Here is a 20,052-nt window from a genome sequence, read left to right as displayed (position 1 = left end):
TGGTGGTGGTTCTGTATCACCAAAGACTGTGCTCTTGGCATCCTATAGGCCATCCACAGGACAGAGTTATTGCAGCAGTTCTTGATGATTTAAGAATTAATAAAGAGTTGCATTGCAGGTTGAGAACTTGAACTCCACTTGCAGACTAACTCTGTCCAAGATGCAATGGCATACAAATACTCTGTGTTGTATGCCCAGCATGCTGACAGCACAGGTTGAGAAAAAAAAAAAATCCTCACATATTCAACATTGTTGTCCAACAAACAACAATCTGTTATGGTCTGAATCAGTTATGGTCCCCCCCCCCTTAACGACGCCCTTGCCGATAGATGAACTTGTCTGGCATCCACCTACCTCCCCCCCACAACGGCTACAAAAACAAGGTGAACATAGTACCCTTCCAAAAGAAATCCACACATATAGTGTTTGTGTTGGAGAACACTAGAGGCGACTGCTCAAGCTCCCGCAGAACATCTTACATGAAAGATGTCCTCTGGTCAGGCCAATTTCACCTCCCCACCTCCTATTAATGCAAATATAAGTATTTCCCCCTTGAGGCGAGATTTAAATTGGGATATGGTATGGTATGATATATTAGAAACTTCTGCTGCATGATAAAATAAGACAAAACAGAATTAAAATAAAACTAAAACTGGTAGGAAAAGCAATGATAATGTGCTTTTACACATGTCGCCTCATCAAAGTTAGCCCTGTAATGCATCAGAGAATCGCAAGCTAATGGCTGAGGGTGAGAAGTGCTGTATAGAAAAATTATAAAAAATTTGAAAAAAAAGAAAAAATCACATTCTTATTTATTATTAATTTTAATTTATTTACTGTCCTTTATATAGTTATTTTAAAGGTGTATAGGAAGCTCTGATACATTACATAGCAACCTCCCCACCCCTTATGAATATAGATAAATAAGCTGTTGCTTATATACCTTGGGGTATAATATAACAGAAGAAATAGTAATACTGCATGTGAAACTGTATTATAAAATAGGACTGGGACCAATAGCCTTAACAAGAACAGTGAAAGTAGGCTTAGACAAGTATTGTCCGGTCAAAAGTTGGCCATGAAATTAAATAGAGCATCACTGGCCTGTAACTGAGGGTGACATGCCTCTTATGCCCAGAAATAAAATAAATATAAGGAGCGGAGAGGAAGCATTAACAGCTGCTGAAAACAGTCCTCTGGTAAGGCCAATTTCACCTCCTCACCTCCTATTAATGCAAACAGAAGTATTTCCCCCTTGAGGCGAGATTTAAATTGGGATATGGTATTAGCACAGAAAGCTAGTCTATTTATACTCCAACCTCTGTTATAGGGATGATATTCTTCTTAATGTAGACCATCGCTTTGTTCACGTCAGTGAACTCCTTTTTCTCTCTGTTGTGTGTGATGCAGAGTCAGGAAGGGGCCAGCCCTGGCCCTGGCGACACTTGCAGTGTAGTCTTGAAAGATAGCAACTGTCTCCCCACTGACCAGGAGCGGAGCACGAGTGCACGCTTGCCTCAGCACCTCCACACAGTCTTGATAGTAGTGGAGTTTAGCTCTGATGTCACATGGTTTCCCATCTGGTTTTCTTGAAGCCAGGCTTCTGTGTGAGCGCTCCACAAGCAGGTCTTTATCCAGCTGTAGCGCTTCTCTCAGGAGCTTTGACACCGATGCATCTGTTCGTCTTAGCTCCCCCCAGTATCCTGATGTTGCATCTACTCATTCTTCCTTCCATGTCATCACATTTCGCTCGAAGCTCTGTCATCTCTGTTTCAAAGTCAGTCACCGTAATATGTAAAGTTGCCACCTCATCTGACCATGTTGACAGTCTGCCTTCCACCTCTTTGATTGTAGTCTTCATTTGGTCCATCTCAGAGCGGATCACCGCCGTGTTGTTTGTTATTTCTATTTTTACCGCTTGTAGTTCACTCTTGAGGAAGTGGAAGTCCTCAGAAAGTGCATTTTTCAGTTCTGATTTCATCACTGGCGAAATGTCCGCTTTCAGTGAGAGAAGGATCTGTGACTTCAGAACTTTCGCTTCTATCTATGTCCATCCATGTCTAGTGGAGGCGGGTTCCTTTGAGCAGGGGTGTCTGTGGATTGTCCAGTGAATTTAAATTTGCGCAGTTTTGCCGCCATCAATCTGCATACACTATCGTCAAACTTCAGAAATTTGTTTGTGGGCAGAGTTTACAATGTTTTGTAATGAAAAGCGCTTATTAATTTAAGATAAAACAGACGTTCAGATGATAGCAGATGTAGCAGGTGTGCGCGCCACACACACACACACGGAAGCGGGGGCAGAAAAGTAAAAAGACAAATCTTCCAACGGCCAGCATTCGTCCAATCTGTAAGTCAAAAACAAAACGACTAAAGCAATCAGCATGTCAGTAAAAAGAGACAAAGAGGATTTTGATGAACTAGAAACAAGATCACAAATATCCAACTGCTCAAGATTCAGCAGAAAAGCTGTAGCTAACTCTATGGCATTGCAAGCACGGGCTGAAGCAGAGGCTGCTCGTGCGGAGCTCGCATTCGCTAGACAAGAGGCAGAGCTAATGAAACAACAAGCCATTCTAAATGCCAGTCTGCGCGAACTGAAATTAGCAAAGGCAGAGGCTACCGCTAATCCAAAGCTGAAATCCTAGAAGCAGCTGCTGAAGAAGAATATGAATATGTGCTGTCAAACCCAATTAAAATGAACACAGCGCCACTTACCCAAGTTGAAATTCATAAGAAAAATGCTGAAATGCAGATTCCTGTTACACATCCAGGTCACCAGTCCTATCAGTGTGTAAAAGCAGCCAATATAGAAAATACAGTCACAGTCTTACCATCAGATGCAAGGCCGCAGTATACCTCACATTCACCAGTCCGCCAGCCTACCATGGAAAGCGATGAAGCCAACAGATGTGAAAAGGGGGGCCATGCGTCTGACATCAGTGACCACAAATTTATTGACCTGCCTCGACACCACACACACAGAGGAGAAGCCACCTGGACCCCAAATCAGCCTTACCACATACCGTCATTCCCTATGTACAACACAAGACCATCTAATGCAGTGGCTGAAACAGACCAAGGGAAGTACAGTATCTGATGCGACGTGAGTTGCTGAGTTCGGGCCTGCTGAAGTTTGAGGACAAGCCAGAGGACTACTGGGCCTGGAAGGCATCTTTTATCGTCTCTACTGATGACCTAAAACTCTCAGCCAGAGAGGACCTTGATCTGCTGTGCAAATGGCTTGGGCCTTCGTCATCTGAGAAGGCTAAAAGGATCAGAGCCGTACACATTCGTAATCCACCTGCAGGCCTCAAGATGTTATGGCAAAGACTGGAGGATGTTTATGAAAACGCTCTTCTGAGAAAAGATTTTTTCCAAAATCTCAGCCAAAGAAAACCACAAGCTAAGAGAACTGGGAGACATTCTCATGGAACTTGAAGCAGCCAGGGCAGATGGATACTTACCTGGTCTCTCATACCTCAACACCTCCCGTGGAGTAAGCCCAATAGTCCAGAAACTACCATCCAACCTACAATAGAAGGGGATTACTGTAGGATGATGTTACAAGGATCAACAACAAAGTGTCATATCTTCCCTTTTCAGCCTTCGTCAACTTTGTCTGTGTACAAGCAAAAACACGCAATGATCCCAGCTTCGCCAGAAGACAGCAGCATGGTGTGCAACAAAGACAGAAAATAGTGTTTTCCAGCCGTCCAGTCATCACACGAAAACATCAGTTGCTGTGAGAAGGACTGAAATTTCAACAAGTGGCAGCGGCAACGATAACACCACAGCAGTCAGGAAACACGATGACCCCGACAAACAATGTCCACTACATGACACGCCTCATCCACTGAGAAAATGTTGTGGCTTCAGAAACAAAACTCTGGAAGAAGGGAAAGCGTATCTGAAGGAAAAACGCATCTGTTTCAAATGCTGTGCATCGTCCACTCATGTTGCCAAAGACTGTGGCAAGCCTGTGCTGTGCCAAGAGTGCAACAGCGACAAACACCCATCAGCGCTACATCCAGGGCCCGCCCCATGGAAAACGGATGCCCACGTGAGTACCGTAGAACACAGCGGGGAGCGACAGCCGCTGGAAGCCATTCCGTCTGTGACGTCCAAATGCACAGATATCTGTGGAAGTATGAACACGTCAAAATCATGCTCCAAAATCTGTCTTGCATTAGTGTATCCTGTGGGCCAACGGGACCTAGCCATGAAGACCTACATTGTTCTTGATGACTAGAGCAACAAGTCCCTAGGCAAAACTGAATTCTTCCAACATTTCGGAATTCAAGGCACAGGAACAAGATACACTTTGAAGACATGTTCAGGAGTGGTGGAAACGGCCAGACGGCGAGCCAGCAACTTCATGGTGGAGTCATTAGACGGCAACATCCACATTCCCTTGCCTACTCTGATTGAGTGCGACATGCTGCCAGACGACAGGTCTGAAATACCATCACCAGATGCAGCCAGACACCATCCTCACCTCAAACACTTGGCAGACAAAATCCCAGTCCTGGACCCAGACACGCCCATCATTATTCTCCTTGGGAGGGACTTAATTCAGGTGCACAAAGTGCGGGAACAATGTAATGGGCCACACAACGCACCGTTTGCCCAACGACTCAACCTTGGATGGGTGATAATTGGAGATGTTTGTCTGGGAAGAGCACACAAACCCACCACTGCCAGCGTCTTCAGAACCAGTGTGCTGAGGAGTGGGCGCCAATTCCTCCTCAGCCCATGCACCAGCAGCTTAACGGTCAGAGAGAAGATTGACAGCCCTGTGCCATGCCACATCTCTCCATGTGTGTCTCATGCAGCCGATGAAACAGACAGCCTGGGCAGAAACGTGTTTCAAAGAAAACAACGCGACGACCAATTTGGCCTTTCCATCGAAGATGAGCTGTTCCTTGACCTCATGGATAAGGAAGTCTACATGAATGAAGCACACTGCTGGGTAGCACCGCTGCCATTCAGGCCAAACAGGCCGCATCTGCCCAACAACAGACAACATGCTATTAACCACCTTGCCTCCCTCCGCCGCATGCTGGAGAAGAAACATGCCATGAAAGAACACTTCTTCAACTTTATGCAAGCAATGTTCGATGCAGACACATTCACTTTCCATGTATCCAAAGAGAAGGAGCCATTCACTAGAAGGGGAATCCTGTCTACTGTCAATGGGCTTTATGACCTCCTGGGCTATGTGGCACCTGTCACAATTCAAGGAAAAGCCTTAGTCAGGGAGCCGTCTGCTGAACAAGCTGAATGGGATGCTCCCCTGCCAGCGTTAAAAGAGGAACAATGGAAAATGTGGACCAACTCACTCTGTGAGCTTGAGCAGCTTCAGATTGAAAGACCCTATGTGCCCGTTTCCTTGTGCTCCACAAAACACAGAGAACTCTGTGTCTTCTCTGATGCTTCCACTATGGCCATATCAGCAGTGGCCTATCTTAAAGCAACAGATGAAAACGGATACATTCACATTGGATTCGTCATGTGCAAGTCAAAGCTGGCTCCTCATCCCCCACATACTGTTCCACGGCTCGAACTTTGTGGTGCGGTCTTGGCTGTTGAAATGGCGGACATGATTACAGAAGAACTCGACACAGACATCCACAAGGTCACATTCTACACAGACAGCCGAATCGTATTGGGCTACAACAACAAGCAATGGAGGCAGGTACAGGTTTTCTGCTGCAAAAGTTTGAACGATACAAGCTGCTTCATTCTTGGAAAAACTGTTAACTATCTGTCGAGCCGATGTAGCAGGTGTGCGCGCCACACACACACACTGAAGCGGGGGCAGAAAAGTTAGATTAGATAGTTAGATGTACACACATGACCAGATATTCTGGTTATTTTCCACATTTCTTCTCCTTATTTTTGTCAGAACTTTGGTATCTGGTTACAGAGATTCGTCAAAGGATATAGTAAAAGGAGTTCATTTGTGACTAACTGCGGATTTTAGGTGCATTTGGTGCGTTTTTCATGTCATTTGAAAGCGAAGAATCAAAGCTTCAAAACAAGATGTCACTTGTGCGAATTAAGCAAATATTTTTAATATTTTTCTGCTGAATGGGGCAATCTCTGCATTGTTCTTGTGGTTTGAGGGAATGTTGAACAGCGTCATCGACACACAAAATCTTATTGTTTAAAAAAGCTTTTATTTAATAGTAAGAATATACATGTTTTATAAAAGTGAAATTATTTAAGAGTTTAAAAGTGCAGACAACATAACAAAAGGTACAGTCAATAATATTAGTCTTTGTATATCAACCTTGGTGTGTCATTTTATATGTAAATGTGCGTATGCCAAATACCTTCAAAGTTCTTTTAGTTATTATGTGGGCTAACCCCAACCCTGCCCCAGCTACACTCTGAGAGCTTGTTTGGGGCTGCCTCTTTCCATTTTTTTTTTGCTCCTGGCTGAATCTGCAGATACAGTGCATTGAGAGAGATTAAAAAAAAACAAAAAGGAACACAATTCTGGAAAAATCGAATTTTCCTTCTAGAAAGGTTTTTTCAACTTATTTGGCGGCTCATGGCGATTTTAGAAATTGGGTCACATATGTGGGAATATTTTTTATCAATTACAGCTCGGCATTTAATACAATCATTCCCCTTAAAACTTGTCACTAAGCTCGTCGATCTTAGACTGGACATCTCCATCTGCAGCTAGATCTGCCCCAGGTGGTTAGAATCGGTGGCCACGACTGTGTTGCCAAGTACAGCTCAAATGTCATCATTAAGTTTGCTTACGACACATCCATCCTGGGCCTCATCACAGACAATGATGAGATGAACTACAGAGAGGAGGTGAAGTGCACTAACCAGCTGGTGCCAGGACAACAACATCTCTCTTAATGTCACAAAAACAAGAGATGACCTCCACAAGTGGCCACTTGTGGAGGAAGTCTGCTATGACCGTCTGGGTACCTGGCCTGTGAATCAACCGGAAAATGTTGAAGGGTTGTAGGGCCAGATACCACCGGGTGATCCTCGCATTGGTGTCTTTCATGCGGTGGAGCCATTGTAGTGGGGCGTGTTCCGAACAGAGGTTGAAGGCCCTACCCAGGACGCAGGACCCTGTCCATGAGTCTCTGAAAGGTCACAGGGGCACCAAGCGACCGGAACGGAAGCACTCTGAATTGAAAAAGGCCTTGCGAAGTGGAGAGGGCAGATTTTTCCTTGGACTGCTTGGACAAGGGAATCTACCAGTAGCGCTTGGTCCAGCGTCGTAAAAAAACAGCCGTACCTAACAGGTCGAGAAGCTCGTTGACGCAGGGCATTGGGTAGGCATCGAACTTTGACACCGCGTTCACCTTCCGGTAATCTACACAGAACCGCACTGACCCATCAGACTTACCCACTAGCACCATGGGGCTGGACCATTCGCTAGTAGATTCCTCTATTACCCCCATGTCCAGCATGGCCTTAGCATGGCCCACCTGCACTATTTTCCGTTTGTTTTCGGGCAGGCGATAGGGCCGAGAGCGCACTTTCATCCCCGGGTTCGTCTCCGCATGGTGGAGTATGAGGGGGCGTACAGCCGGGCAGGGGAGAGAACATGCAGCGCCGCGATGTCCGCGCTCTGGCCCGGTGAGAGCTGGTCACCTAAAGGGCCATGTTGCGATCTGCCGGCTTTGGAACCTCCGGCCCGAACTCGTCCCTCTCAATCGCGCTGTGGCCAGTAACACAGGCACGCCTTCCCTCCATTGTTTTACATTACATTACATTTAGTCATTTAGCAGACGCTTTTATCCAAAGCGACTTACAATTGTTCAAACACCGACGGACGCAGCCATCAGGAGCAATTAGGGGTTAAGTGTCTTGCTCAAGGACACTACAGCATGCTAGCAGGAGGAGCCTGGGATCGAACCAGCAACCTTTGGATCACTAGACCACCAGCTCTACCTCCTGAGCTACCATCCCCCATTTTAGGAAGTTTAGGTGGTAAATTTGGGCAGACCCCCCCCTGTCTGTGCGTTCGACCTCATAATCGACTTCCCCCACATGTTGTGTGACCACGAAGGGCCCTTGTTTCTCCAAATGGAAAATGGGGGTGTGGTTAGTAATATAATGCCATACATTATAACAACAGTTTCACAACCTTTTTTTTCTACCATGGCAATTTTTTTTTTATAGAAGTTTAAACACCGTCTTCAAGACAAAATAATTTAAGAAAAGCATTGTATAGGGTGAACACCCCAGCCACATTAGGAATTTGCAAGTTGTGTAGGCTGGGCACCGTAACACAACCTAGCTTTTCACAACAATTTGGCAATAAAAAAGAAGTGTGGTGGGCCATGGCACTGGTCGATGGTTGGACAAAACACAGGAACTAAAATTTTAACAATGAAGTGTGGGATCGATCATAAGCGTAATGGGAACATAGGATGAGGAAGCATAGGGATGTCCTTGCTGATATATCATGGTAAAGTTGCACAGCAAGTTAATAAAACCAAGTTGAGGGACCAATCAGTAGACATTTTCAGTCTGTGTTATGCTACAGTTTTAATCAGTGGATCAGTGGATCACTCACTCACAGTGGCGTCTCATTGATTGTTGTTTACACACCCTGTATACCTCTGTTTGTCTACGAAGTTAGTCATAGGTCATAGTCATAGGCCTATTTGTTAGCTAACAGGAAGAAGGAAGTTGGTCATGGAAGCACTTCCTGCTTCTTGTCTGACTCATTGTGGTTGTTATGAAGCCCAATAATACTCATTGGCATTCTATGACTGCGACTAAAACAATAAAGCCCCGTCACACTCCACACACAGAGGAGACCTAGACACTTAAAATTTAATCTAAAATAATATTTAAAGAGAATCCATTTTCTATTCACCATCTGTCCCCAAGTCTGATCATTTGACCATGCTCAAAGTCACAATTGGCTCCCTATCAGCACCAGAACTGCTAGAACAACGTGTCCATACCTGTTAATAACGTCTTAATACAAAATACGTTATCTTTTACATAATCAAATTTAAGCGCTGTGTTTGTGAAACATGCTTGTTGACTCATTAATCTCAGTTAATCTGCATTCCAGATGGATTATCAGGGTTCCTCGCAAACTACTGGAGTCCTCCGATCGAGCACAACCCCACAGAAGCACAGGCAAACACATTAACAAAAGGCAATCGTTATGGTTCCCATTGTGAATTTGGCTCACATGTCTACAACAAGTTTCCAAGAACTTGGAGTATTGAACATAGACTATCAATATATATTCATCTAACATACCTACCCGACTGATATGGACAGGATGAACTGGGCACTGACTGGGATTGTAATATATTTGGGGAGACAAACTCTGATGACTCTAGTGGTACTGAGGGAAGCTCATTCTTTCTTTAATGGTGTGGGAAAACTGAAAATGCGCACACACACACACACACACACACACACACACACACACACACACACACACACACACACACACACACACACACACACACACACACACACACACACACACACACACACACACACACACACACACACACACACACACACACACACACGAATGCCAAGTTTTCCAGGGACCACTTGTTCATTTCCTCATGTCCCTCTCTCTCTTCTTCCACTCTGCTTTCTCCCATTTGCATGCCGTCCGTTGCAGTTGTTTTGTGGGGTGTCTTGGCCACAGCATGTGTTGCCCTGTGGGTTTTACTCGGTACCTGGGATTAGCCCTGCTGCTGCTAGCCCTGTGCTGTATCCTAACCAACTTGCTGCTACTGTTCCCAATGGGAGCAATCACCTACATCCAGCAGGACCGGCTGGCGAGCTATGTCTGGTATTTCGGTGGGCTTGGAGGGGGGGGACTGCTGGTGCGTAGAAACTGTTTCTTACTTCTTGTTTTTTTAAATTCTATTCTGTTCAATTGTAGTGAAGTTTATTTTGGTAGTCTAAGACACTGTGTTTATAACGTTTCCCACTCACTTGAATTCGCAGAGCCTGCAGAAACTTACTTTCTGTGGAGTCTTTTCTACAATGCGGAATAGTCCACCTTGTTTGGCAAAGCGTTTTGACCAGGATATGAATATTACTTGTTACCACACTAAAGCTTCCGATACTTGGATTCTCTTCCGGTGACCTCTTGGGAATTTCTTGATGCCCCCTGAATACACTATCGGTAGTGTGTGGTATTCAGCATTTTAAGTCAAGGCAAGTTTACTTTGATAGCACAATTCAACAAGTCAATTCAAATGTGCGAAGTGCGAAAGAAACACATTATAAAAGGACATGGAATGCATAAAGTTAAAAAAATAGAATAATTAAAATGCATAAAAGTTTCAGTGCAGTGCAAGAAGGGAATCAAAGAAACCGTTTTTTACTCTTTGTTAACAATTATTTTGTCTATTCCCAGAAGAGCGATTTACCTTTTCAAGGCAATATCCTAGCCCCTTAGAACTGGTCGGGAGAACTTTTTCTTCCCCTATTCCCAGAATAACATTCTACCTTGTGAAGTCAATATCCTTGCCCCGGAGAAACAGTCTGGAAATCTTTTCAGTTATCTGAAATCGAAGTGATAGGACGAAGCCCTTATAATAAAGTGGAGCCACTAGTATTCACATTTCAACAGCAAGGCAATTCAAAGTGCTTTACTTAAAACATCAGAAGCATTAAGACAAAGTGCAAAAAAAACACATTATAAACGGTACGAACACATTATAAAAGGACATTCAAAAAGTTAGAAAATATAATACATACAATGCATAAAATCAAGTCATAAAGGTTACATTGCAGTGCAAGAAATTAGTCAAAAGCTAATTTGGTTTAGTAAAAGGCAGCTGCAAACAGAAAAGTCTTCAGCCTTGATTTAAAAGAGGTAAGAGTTGCAGCAGACCTGCAGTTTTGTGGGGGTTTGTTCCAGATATGTGGTGCATAAAAATTGAACGCTGCTTCTCCATGTTTAGTTTGACTCTGGGGACAGGAAACAGACCTGTCCCAGACGACCAGAGAGGTCTGGATGGTTCATAACATAGCAGAAGATCGGAAATGTATTTTGGCCCTAAACCATTGAGTTTGTTATAAACCAACAGTAGTATTTTGAGATCAATTATTTGACAGACAGGAAACGAGTGTAAAGATCTGAGGACTGGAGTGATATGATTCACTTGTTTGGACTTAGTGAGGACTCCAGCAGCAGCGTTCTGAATCAACTGCAGCTGTCTGTTCGATCTTTTAGGGAGTCCTGTTAATAAGACCTTTATTCCTTGATATATTCTTATGGTGGTGACTTCGTCTTCGGCTTTCAGCTGCTCCCGTTAGGGGTCACCACAGCGGATCATCTGCCTCCAATACCTTCTGTTCTGCGCATCTTCCTCCCTTACACCAACTGCCTGCATGTACCTCACCTCAGCTCCTCACCACATCCATAAACCTTCTCTTTGGCCTTCCTCTTTTCCTCTTGCCTGACAGCTCCATCCTCAGCATTCTTCTCTCAATGTAACTCATCTCTCCTACACACGTGTCCAAACCATCTCAATCTGGCCTCTCTCACTTTTTCACCAAACTGTCCAGCCTGAGCTGTCCCTCTAATGTACTCATTCTTAATCCTTTCCATTCTCGTCACTCCCAATGGAAATCTCAACAACCTCAACTCTGCCTCCTGATCACAGATCACTCCGGACACTCTTCTCCACCCACTCTACCCTGCCTCTACTCTCTTCTTCACCTCTCTCCTGCACTCTCTGCTGCTTTGGATGGTCGACCCCATGTACTTGAACTCATCCGCCTTCTCCACCTCCACGCCTTGTATTCTCAGCTTTTCGCCGCCCTCCCTCCCATTCAGGTACATGTATTCTGTCTTGCTCCTGCTGACTTTCATTCCTCTTCTCTCTAATGCATGCCTCCACTTCTCCAGGCTCTCCTCAACCTGCTCCCTACTCTCGCTACAGATCACAATGTCAATGAACATCATAGTCCATGGAGACTCCTGCTGATCTCATCTGTTAACCTGTCCATCACCATTGAAAACAAGAAAGGGCTCAAAGCTGATCTTTGATGCAATCCCACCTCCACTTTGAATGCCTTCGTCATGCCTACTGCACAATTTACTACTGTCTGACTGCCCTCATACATATCCTGTACAACTCATACGTACTTCTCTGCCACCTCCGACTTCCTCATGCAATACCACACTTCCTCTCTCTGCACCCTATCATATGCTTTCTCTTAATCCACAAAGACACAGTACAACTCCCTCTGGCTTTCCCTATACTTTTCCATCAGCATTCTTAAAGCAATTATTGCATCTGTAGTACGCTTTCCTGGCATGAAACCATACTGTTGCTCGCTGATCCCCACCTCCTCTCAACCTAGCCTCCACTACCCTTTCCCATAGCATCATGCTGTGGCTGATCAAAGGGGCTGACTTTGTTATCATTTTAATGTGGCCGTTGAAATGTAGTTCAGAGCCTATGACAATACCCAGATTTCTGGCTTGGTTTGTGCTTTTTAACATGACTGATTGAAGCTGAGCGCTGACTTTTAGTCGTCCTTCCTTGGCTCCACAAACAATTACTTCAGTTTTGTCTTTGTTTAATTGGAGGAAATTCTGGCACATCCAATCGTTGATTTGTTCAATGCACTTGTTCAGAGATTGTATTGGACCATAGTCCCCTGGTTATGTAAATGAGTGTGTCATTTGAGTAATTATGGTAACATATTTTGTTGTTTTCCATATTCTGAGCCAGTGTGAGCATGTAGCCATTAAACAGAAGAGGCCCCAGAATGGAGCCTTTGGAAACTCTGCATGTATTATTTGTCCACTCAGATGCGTAATTATCTATAGACACTCAGTACTCCCTGTCCTTTAAGTAGGATTCAAACCAGTTTAGTACTCTGCCAGAAAGTCCCACACAGTTTTCAAACTGGTCTAGTAATATATTGTGACAACCGTGTCAAATGCAGCATTCATTCATTCATTCATTCATTTCATCATTTTAAGATGATTATCCCTATACAATGCAGATCTGATGAAGACTGCAGTGAGAACAAATAGGCTTAACTTGGTTTGATAGTCCACTTGGTGTATTTAGCTTTTGTTTGGTTCTATGTGTCATTGCTACTTTAAACAGTAGCAACAGACAGTCGTGTGTTTGTGCACACATTTAGCAACCAAAAATACTTTAATAATGATTTCAATTGAAAGACATTTCAATTGGCATTCAACTGAAATGATTCACCCCTCAATCATGTTTGCAGCATATCCCAGTCAAGAAGAACATTATATCAATAACTGAAGATATTCGTAACTAAAACTGTTCTAAATCCAGCCATTCCCATTCAGATGGTGGAGTTGTGGTGTGTGGCGTAATTTGCCCCAAAAACACCTTCTACGGTTTCTCAACGTGCTCTGCGTTTGATTCGTGCTGTTTTCTCCTGTGAACAATGGGCTGCTATGTGAATTCATAGTTAATCCGTCTGCCCCAAATGTCAGGGATCTGAGGTTTTACCTCCTGACTGAGCAGAAGGGAGCTACTCTTTAGGTTTGGTAAATAGTACAACGAATAAATTGTTTGGTTGTGTTTTCTTTTTTTTTTAAAGCAAATTAACCCACTTAAACAGCAAGGGTTTTTGGGTAGGATAAAACTTCACCCCTAAGAATGGTATTGAGCAAAGATTATACTTCAGTGTAATCTTTGGTTTGGAGGAGGCCCAAAGGAGGCCCTCCCCTCAATCCACATTTTTCGTGTAGATGTACTCCTGTGGGTATAGAGGCTCATACTCACTTGCACATAATAACTTTTTCCATGATGAGTATACAGTTTTTCAATGGACTACACAATGTAAGGTATTGGTGTCATTCAATGCTTAACTGTGACATTTTTAGTGACGCACCAATGTCATTGTTTTCAGACCAAGTACAAATACTAATGCCAAGTACCAATACATCATTATTGCAGCATTTTTTCAAGTACCAGCACATGAGCACAGCTGATATCTGTATTTTATGCATCACTAGCATTTTTCATTCTCAAAGACAAGGTGGAAATCTCATTAACTGACAACCATGCCTCCTCAAAGACCCAAATCTGTCAAAGAGCAATCTGGAGTCCTCCACGTCTCTGTCTCCATTTCACAACATGGACCTCTTTCTGGCTCTTGATGCTTTCCATCTTTGTTGTTTTGAGAAATCCCCTTCCTCTGTTAGAATGCGATTTAGAAAGGACATAGGTTTGCTAGTTTTCAACCCTTATTAAAATGGTGGCTCCCATCATATGTAACTGTTCGTAGCACTGCCATACTGAGGGTTTTTTGGAGATTGGACGTGTTTTTTTAAGCCTTAAACGATGCTCCATTGGACCCCATTTTTGAAAAGCTGCAGCAGAGCGGTAAGTTTCTCGATAGTAAAGCATTCAGCAAGGTTGTGCTATTAACTATAAATGAGCAGAACCAACATTTTAAATTGGCCTGGGTTGAAAAATGCACCAACCCTAGATTTTGTTTGTTTCACATGACGCGCCACCTTGACATGGACTGAGTTGTTGTCGTGTGTCGGGTTCCAAGTAAAGATGGCTTCAACCTTCTTAAGCTAGCTAAGTGAGGTTCTTAGGCAAACTACTTCATAAGAACCAGCATGCCAGTTTATCGCGATATGCCAGTTTATCTATTTATCACACTATATCCATTTTGACTTTGATTTTAGATTTCCTTTAGAACTGATTTGAAATAGTATTGTGGTACTTTTGGAGTCCATCGGGGCTCAGTATTAGGCCCGAAATTGTTCATTTTGTACATAAGTGATATGGAGAGTATTAAAAATATTAAAATTTGTTTTATTTGCGGACTTAACACTAATATTTTCTGCTCTGGGGAGAATTTACAGCAGCTTTTGGAGGTGATGACAACGGAAATTAGTAAATTAAAACAGTAGTTTGACATAAATAAATTATCATCAAATTTGAACAAAACAAAGATTATGCTGTTTGGAAATTGTAAAATAATGTAATGTAAATATAGAAAGAGCATATGAAAATACATTTCCGGGCGTGATTTAAGGACCACAAAATCAGCTGGAAACCTCATATAAGATATGTGTGAGCAAAGTTGGCAAGGAGCGTTAGCCTGCTCGTTGCTGGGCTAACAAGCGGCAGGTTTAAAAGCACCATCCCCACACCCACACTCATGACATGTTCCCACGAAAGTGCCACAGTTACACTCTTTGTATTGTTTACTTGTATTACTGTATCTGAATAACTGCGTGGAGGTGTGGGGTAACACTTACAAAAGCACATTACATTCATTATGCAGACTACAAAAAAAGAGCCATAAGAATAGTTAACAATGTAGGACACGTTGTTTTTAAAGTCACATGCTTTAAAGTTCATGGATCTGGTAGAATTTAAGACTGCACAAAAAATGTATAAAGCAAGAAATAATTTACTTCTTTACGTACAAAGGATAGATAGAGAAATAGATAGTTCTTAGATATAGAGATGGTTTAAAATTTAAGAAGAAAGTTTATTTAAAAAAACATTGTGTTAGTACCACTATGAAAAGTATGTGTATATCAATTTGTGGATGGAATTTGTGGAATGGTTTGGATATAATTTTTTTAAAGGTATATGGATGAGGAGGGGCTGGGAGGATGAACGTTGAGGTAATTGTTTAAGTTATATTGGAGTGACACTGGATGGATATTTGTGTTGTACATATTAGTATTGGGGTAGTTGTGTGTGAGTTATAAGGACCATATACAATAAGTGTATAGTTCTTCCTACTCCTTTTCGGACATGTAGCATTTATTTAGGGTTAGGGTAGGGTTTGTTGTTGTTTATGAGAATTTGTTTTTGAGAGTTTGCTGTATACTTTTACTGTTCATTTTAAATGTTATTCTTGTTTATTTTTTTTACATATTGTTACGTGTTCGAAATAAATTAAAATTTATCAATCAAAAAAAGTCCTCTTACTTGCATACAAAGCTCTAAATGGCTTCGGACTGGCCTACATTACACAATCACTGGTATTCTACTTTCCATCAAGAATCCCTCAAGTCTTCCATACATACAGCCTTTCTCATCTATGCTCCCAAACTATGGAACAAGCTAGCAAAGAATATTAGAGACTCTTCAGGTGCTTTCAAGCAAATGCTACACACTTTTATTTTCAGCTTTGCCTTCAATTAGTATTCTAATTAAAATGTTTACTTTCCATTTTTAAGACTGCAGTTTCTTGATGAATGTGTTGATGAAGAAGGAGTGCGGAAGGATTCTCTGTCGAATGAGACATGGGCGGTTTCTTTTATACATTGCCCAAAGACAATGGTGACCACTTTGCCCCCCTACATAGGTCCCAGGACACATTCCACCTCCCCTATCTCCGGGCCCCCTGGCAATCGGCTCTCTCTCTCTTGGGACCCCTAGCACCATCTCTTAGAAATGTTCTTATACGATGGGGCTGTCTTGGGACGCCACACCCTCCAAGACACCTCAACTGTAAGATTATTTCCATTACAAATTTTCTTTTTTCATGTTATTGAGTAAAAGCTTTCTCACTGCATTGTCTTGATATAACTTTTTTTTTTCCTCTAATTTTTTTTTTTTTTTTTAAGTCTTTAGAAATGAGGCCTAAGAAATGACAGACTTGGAAAAGTTCATGAATAATATACTTCTTATGTTGTCAGATAGCACTAAATAAAAGTCTAGTGCACAGTGGGGGATTATTCAGGAATTCAGATGGTCAACTCTCTGTGTACTGTGACAGACAACAAGGTGAGACAGTTGAATATCTATTGAAAATATTTCTTGGTAAGTGAGCTTGGCCGAGTGTAATAATGAACAAGAAGAAAGGTCCAGCTGCATCTTCCTTTGGCGCTATCGTGCCTGTAAGGGTAAGGGGTGGGTGGGGGGGGGGCAGCTGTGCTCGGAAATAATAACACTGTCTTATTGTTCTGAACTGCTGGGGGTCAAATAATGCTATTTTATCCCTGCTTGTAGATGTTGGTTCCAGTGGCGGTCTTTGTCAGTCTGGGGAAATGTAGCTGTTGCTGGAATGAGAGTTTAATGGTGAGGAACTACACCACACTAATGATGGGAGGATACTAAGATAATGAAGAGCTAGGGGAAATAAGGAATTGAACAAGACTGATGCTAAGAATAAGAGACCACAATGTTAACTTGTCAGGTGAATATGGGCAGGTGGCGAGTATGTTAATATAAAGTACAGGTATGTTACATGGCAAGTAGATAGTACACTATAGTATTGAGTAGTAAATTATAATATTGTAATAATTTACAATTATATGATGTAGTGTGTATATGTATGTGTATTTATTTTTTAAATAGTATAGTATAGTATATAGTCAGTGGTGGAAATGACCAGCACTGGGCTATTGTGCCCTTTTAAAAGCATTTTTGGGGAGTTACTGCAACTTATGAGTTCTTACCGTAATAGCTTACTTTCCACTCTTTCTCTATAAATGTCAACACACCAGCATACCATGCTTTTTTCAGAGACGATGCCATTCTGCAGCTTTTGCGCTCCCAGTTCGGAGAATAATAGTTTCACACAGTCTACCCTCTGAATACTTTTCAGATAGAATGATTCAACAAGTATCCTTTTGCCTGGTACAAGCCACAATGAGGCCAATAGCTGGCAATTTAAGATAAGATAAAATGATAATGACACACGATTTCCAATATTTTTTTAATCCCTGGGAGGAAACTCAAGTGTTGCAGTAGAAAACATATCAAAGAAAGCATGTCAAGAAAGTGATAAAAGAATTTAAAAAAATGTAATGATACTATCTGAATCAGAATCAGAATCAGTTTTACTCGGCAGGCACATTTACATACACAAAGAATTATTTCCAGTCAGGTTTGGTGCAATTCAGTACAGACCATTAGCATTATAAAATAAAACAGCTTTACAGTCCGAAAAAATTAATAAAAATATTATTCAAATAAAGTAGAATAGCATAAAAATAAAAAAATATACAGTATAATACAAGCTATTGAGCCCAATATGGGCAATTCCACTAAAGTAAGTACAAATAGTATATAGCAGCAGTGTGTATAATATGCAATGATTAAATATGTGTATAGCCATATTATATACGTATATCTGTCTATTGTCTGGCAAAATAACAGCATAGTAGCGAAGAAATGAGGCATTTAAATAATAATAATCTTCAGAATAATAAAAACAATAATAAGGATACTAGTACTGACTGTAATGATAATACAGAGAGGTACGGAGGAATCGAGCAAGTGTGTTTGTGTGTGTGTGTGTGTGTGTGTGTGTGTGTGTGTGTGTGCATGAGTGTTTGCATGTGTTTGCAGAGGGCAACGTTTTCTTTAGACAGGACATTTTGAATTAGGTTCATACCAAGTAGCTGCTGGAACAAACTCTCTCTCTCTTTCTCTCTCTCTCTCTCTCTCTCTCTCTCGCCCCCTCGCTCTCTCATACATCAAGAAGCTAGTTAGTTATTTCTAATTTATAATTTTAGTTCATAATTTATTTAGTTTATATATTCGTCTATCTTTAAATATTTGACTATTTCTATTTTGTAGTTTTTCTATATATTTGACAATCATATTTATATTTTTTATTTTTACTTCTTTTTTATTTTATTTTATTTTATTATTATTTTTATTCTCCATTATTTCGGACTGTTAAGCCTTAAAACATTATTTTAAGGCTAATGGTCTGCAGCAAAACACACCAAACCTCTCCAGAACAAATTCCTAGTATATGTAAATGCATCTGGCGGAATAAACTGATTCTGATTCTGACATACACACACACCACGGAGACACACAGAAGGCAGACACTGACAAATATGGATATGTATATGTCTGTTTTTCTTGCTGACCCTTGCTGTCTTTCTCAAGATGTGTGGGTCAGCATTGGCTGCAGTGGTTGGTCTGGCGGGGTCCAGCTACTGTTTTGTCCTATCAGGACTCGCCTTGCTACAGGGACCCCAGTGCTTCACCTCTCTGGGCTGGACGTACCCCTTTGCAAATGAAGGGGGAAGGTAGGCGCAAAAAAATAAAAAAATAAAAATTTCAATAGAAAAACGTTCTGCGATGTTGCGTTCAGCAGGCGTACTGTTTAGATTTGTGATGTGGACAAATCGAGGATGTTTTTGTTTGAATTTGTCAAAGTATTTAGTTGAGATTGACTGGATGCTTATGAACTCTGTTAGAATGTGCAGCACTGTCTCAACTTGGGTTTTCTTTGCATTGGCAACATCACCTGTCTTTCGGGGAGCTATGTTTTTTTGCAGGTCAATCATAATCAATTAGAAAATTGGTGGACGTTAAGAGTAAATTGATCTTGGGGAGAATAAAGATGTCTTAACAGGTCGTCTGTGGTACCGTTCCTTGTTTTTAATACCGGTACTGGGTTAGGAATTTTTGTCTCTCTCTCTCTCTCTCTCTCTCTCTCTACCTCCCAGGTATCTCCTGGAGGCAGAGTCCTGGTCCGTGTGCTTGCAGCCTATCCATATAGTAGAATGGAATGTAACCCTGCTGTGCGTGCTTCTGAGCCTGGCTGTGCTGGAGTTCATCGTCTGTCTGCTGCAGCTGGGGAATGGCCTGGTCAACGCAGTCTGCAGGCCCTGTTGCTACAAACAGGAGTACAGTCTTAATGCTTAAAGATGTTTACAGGTTATGCCTGCTATGCCTTTAACACATGGACAAATTGCTTATATCCTGTCAACACCCTTTTGGAAAAGAGCATTTTGGTATGATTACTCAGTTTAAAATCTACTGATGTAAAGAATAATTTATATTTAATGCACTCTTTTGAATATCAAAAGTAAAAGTTGTCTGTAATAGTGGGGAGTGGTTGTGTGCCATCTGCGGGTGGGGAAAGCCAGCATTGGCAACTGAAAGAGGAAGCAGCTGCAGGAGATGAAGATAAATAGAAAAGCTGCTGTGACGCTGGGCTCCCTTCCTGCAGATGCCGCCAAAACCAATCCCCACTACCACATTCTTGTTCAACATAATGATGTTGTATTGAAGTCTAGTTCCGTTACATACGGCCCAGTTCTTGGCATGGGCACGGGGTGCAATGCCC

General features: G+C 42.1%; 1 protein-coding gene across 1 annotated transcript; it reads left to right on the top strand.

The window, feature by feature from the left end:
- Positions 1-9,671: 9,671 nt before the first annotated feature.
- On the top strand, positions 9,672-19,628 carry tm4sf18 (transmembrane 4 L six family member 18; the record flags this gene model as incomplete). The annotated part of the gene is made up of 4 exons (XM_080009979.1): positions 9,672-9,851; positions 16,968-17,036; positions 18,864-19,006; positions 19,430-19,628. 4 exons carry the CDS (start codon positions 9,672-9,674, stop codon positions 19,626-19,628), a joined length of 591 nt encoding a protein of 196 aa, XP_079866105.1.
- Positions 19,629-20,052: the final 424 nt, after the last annotated feature.

This window comes from Zeus faber (assembly GCF_960531495.2).
Source record: "Zeus faber genome assembly, chromosome: 1".
In the NCBI taxonomy this organism is placed as follows: domain Eukaryota; kingdom Metazoa; phylum Chordata; class Actinopteri; order Zeiformes; family Zeidae; genus Zeus; species Zeus faber.
The sequence above is the reverse complement of the archived record's forward strand: the minus strand, read 5'-3'. Positions and strand labels throughout refer to the sequence as shown.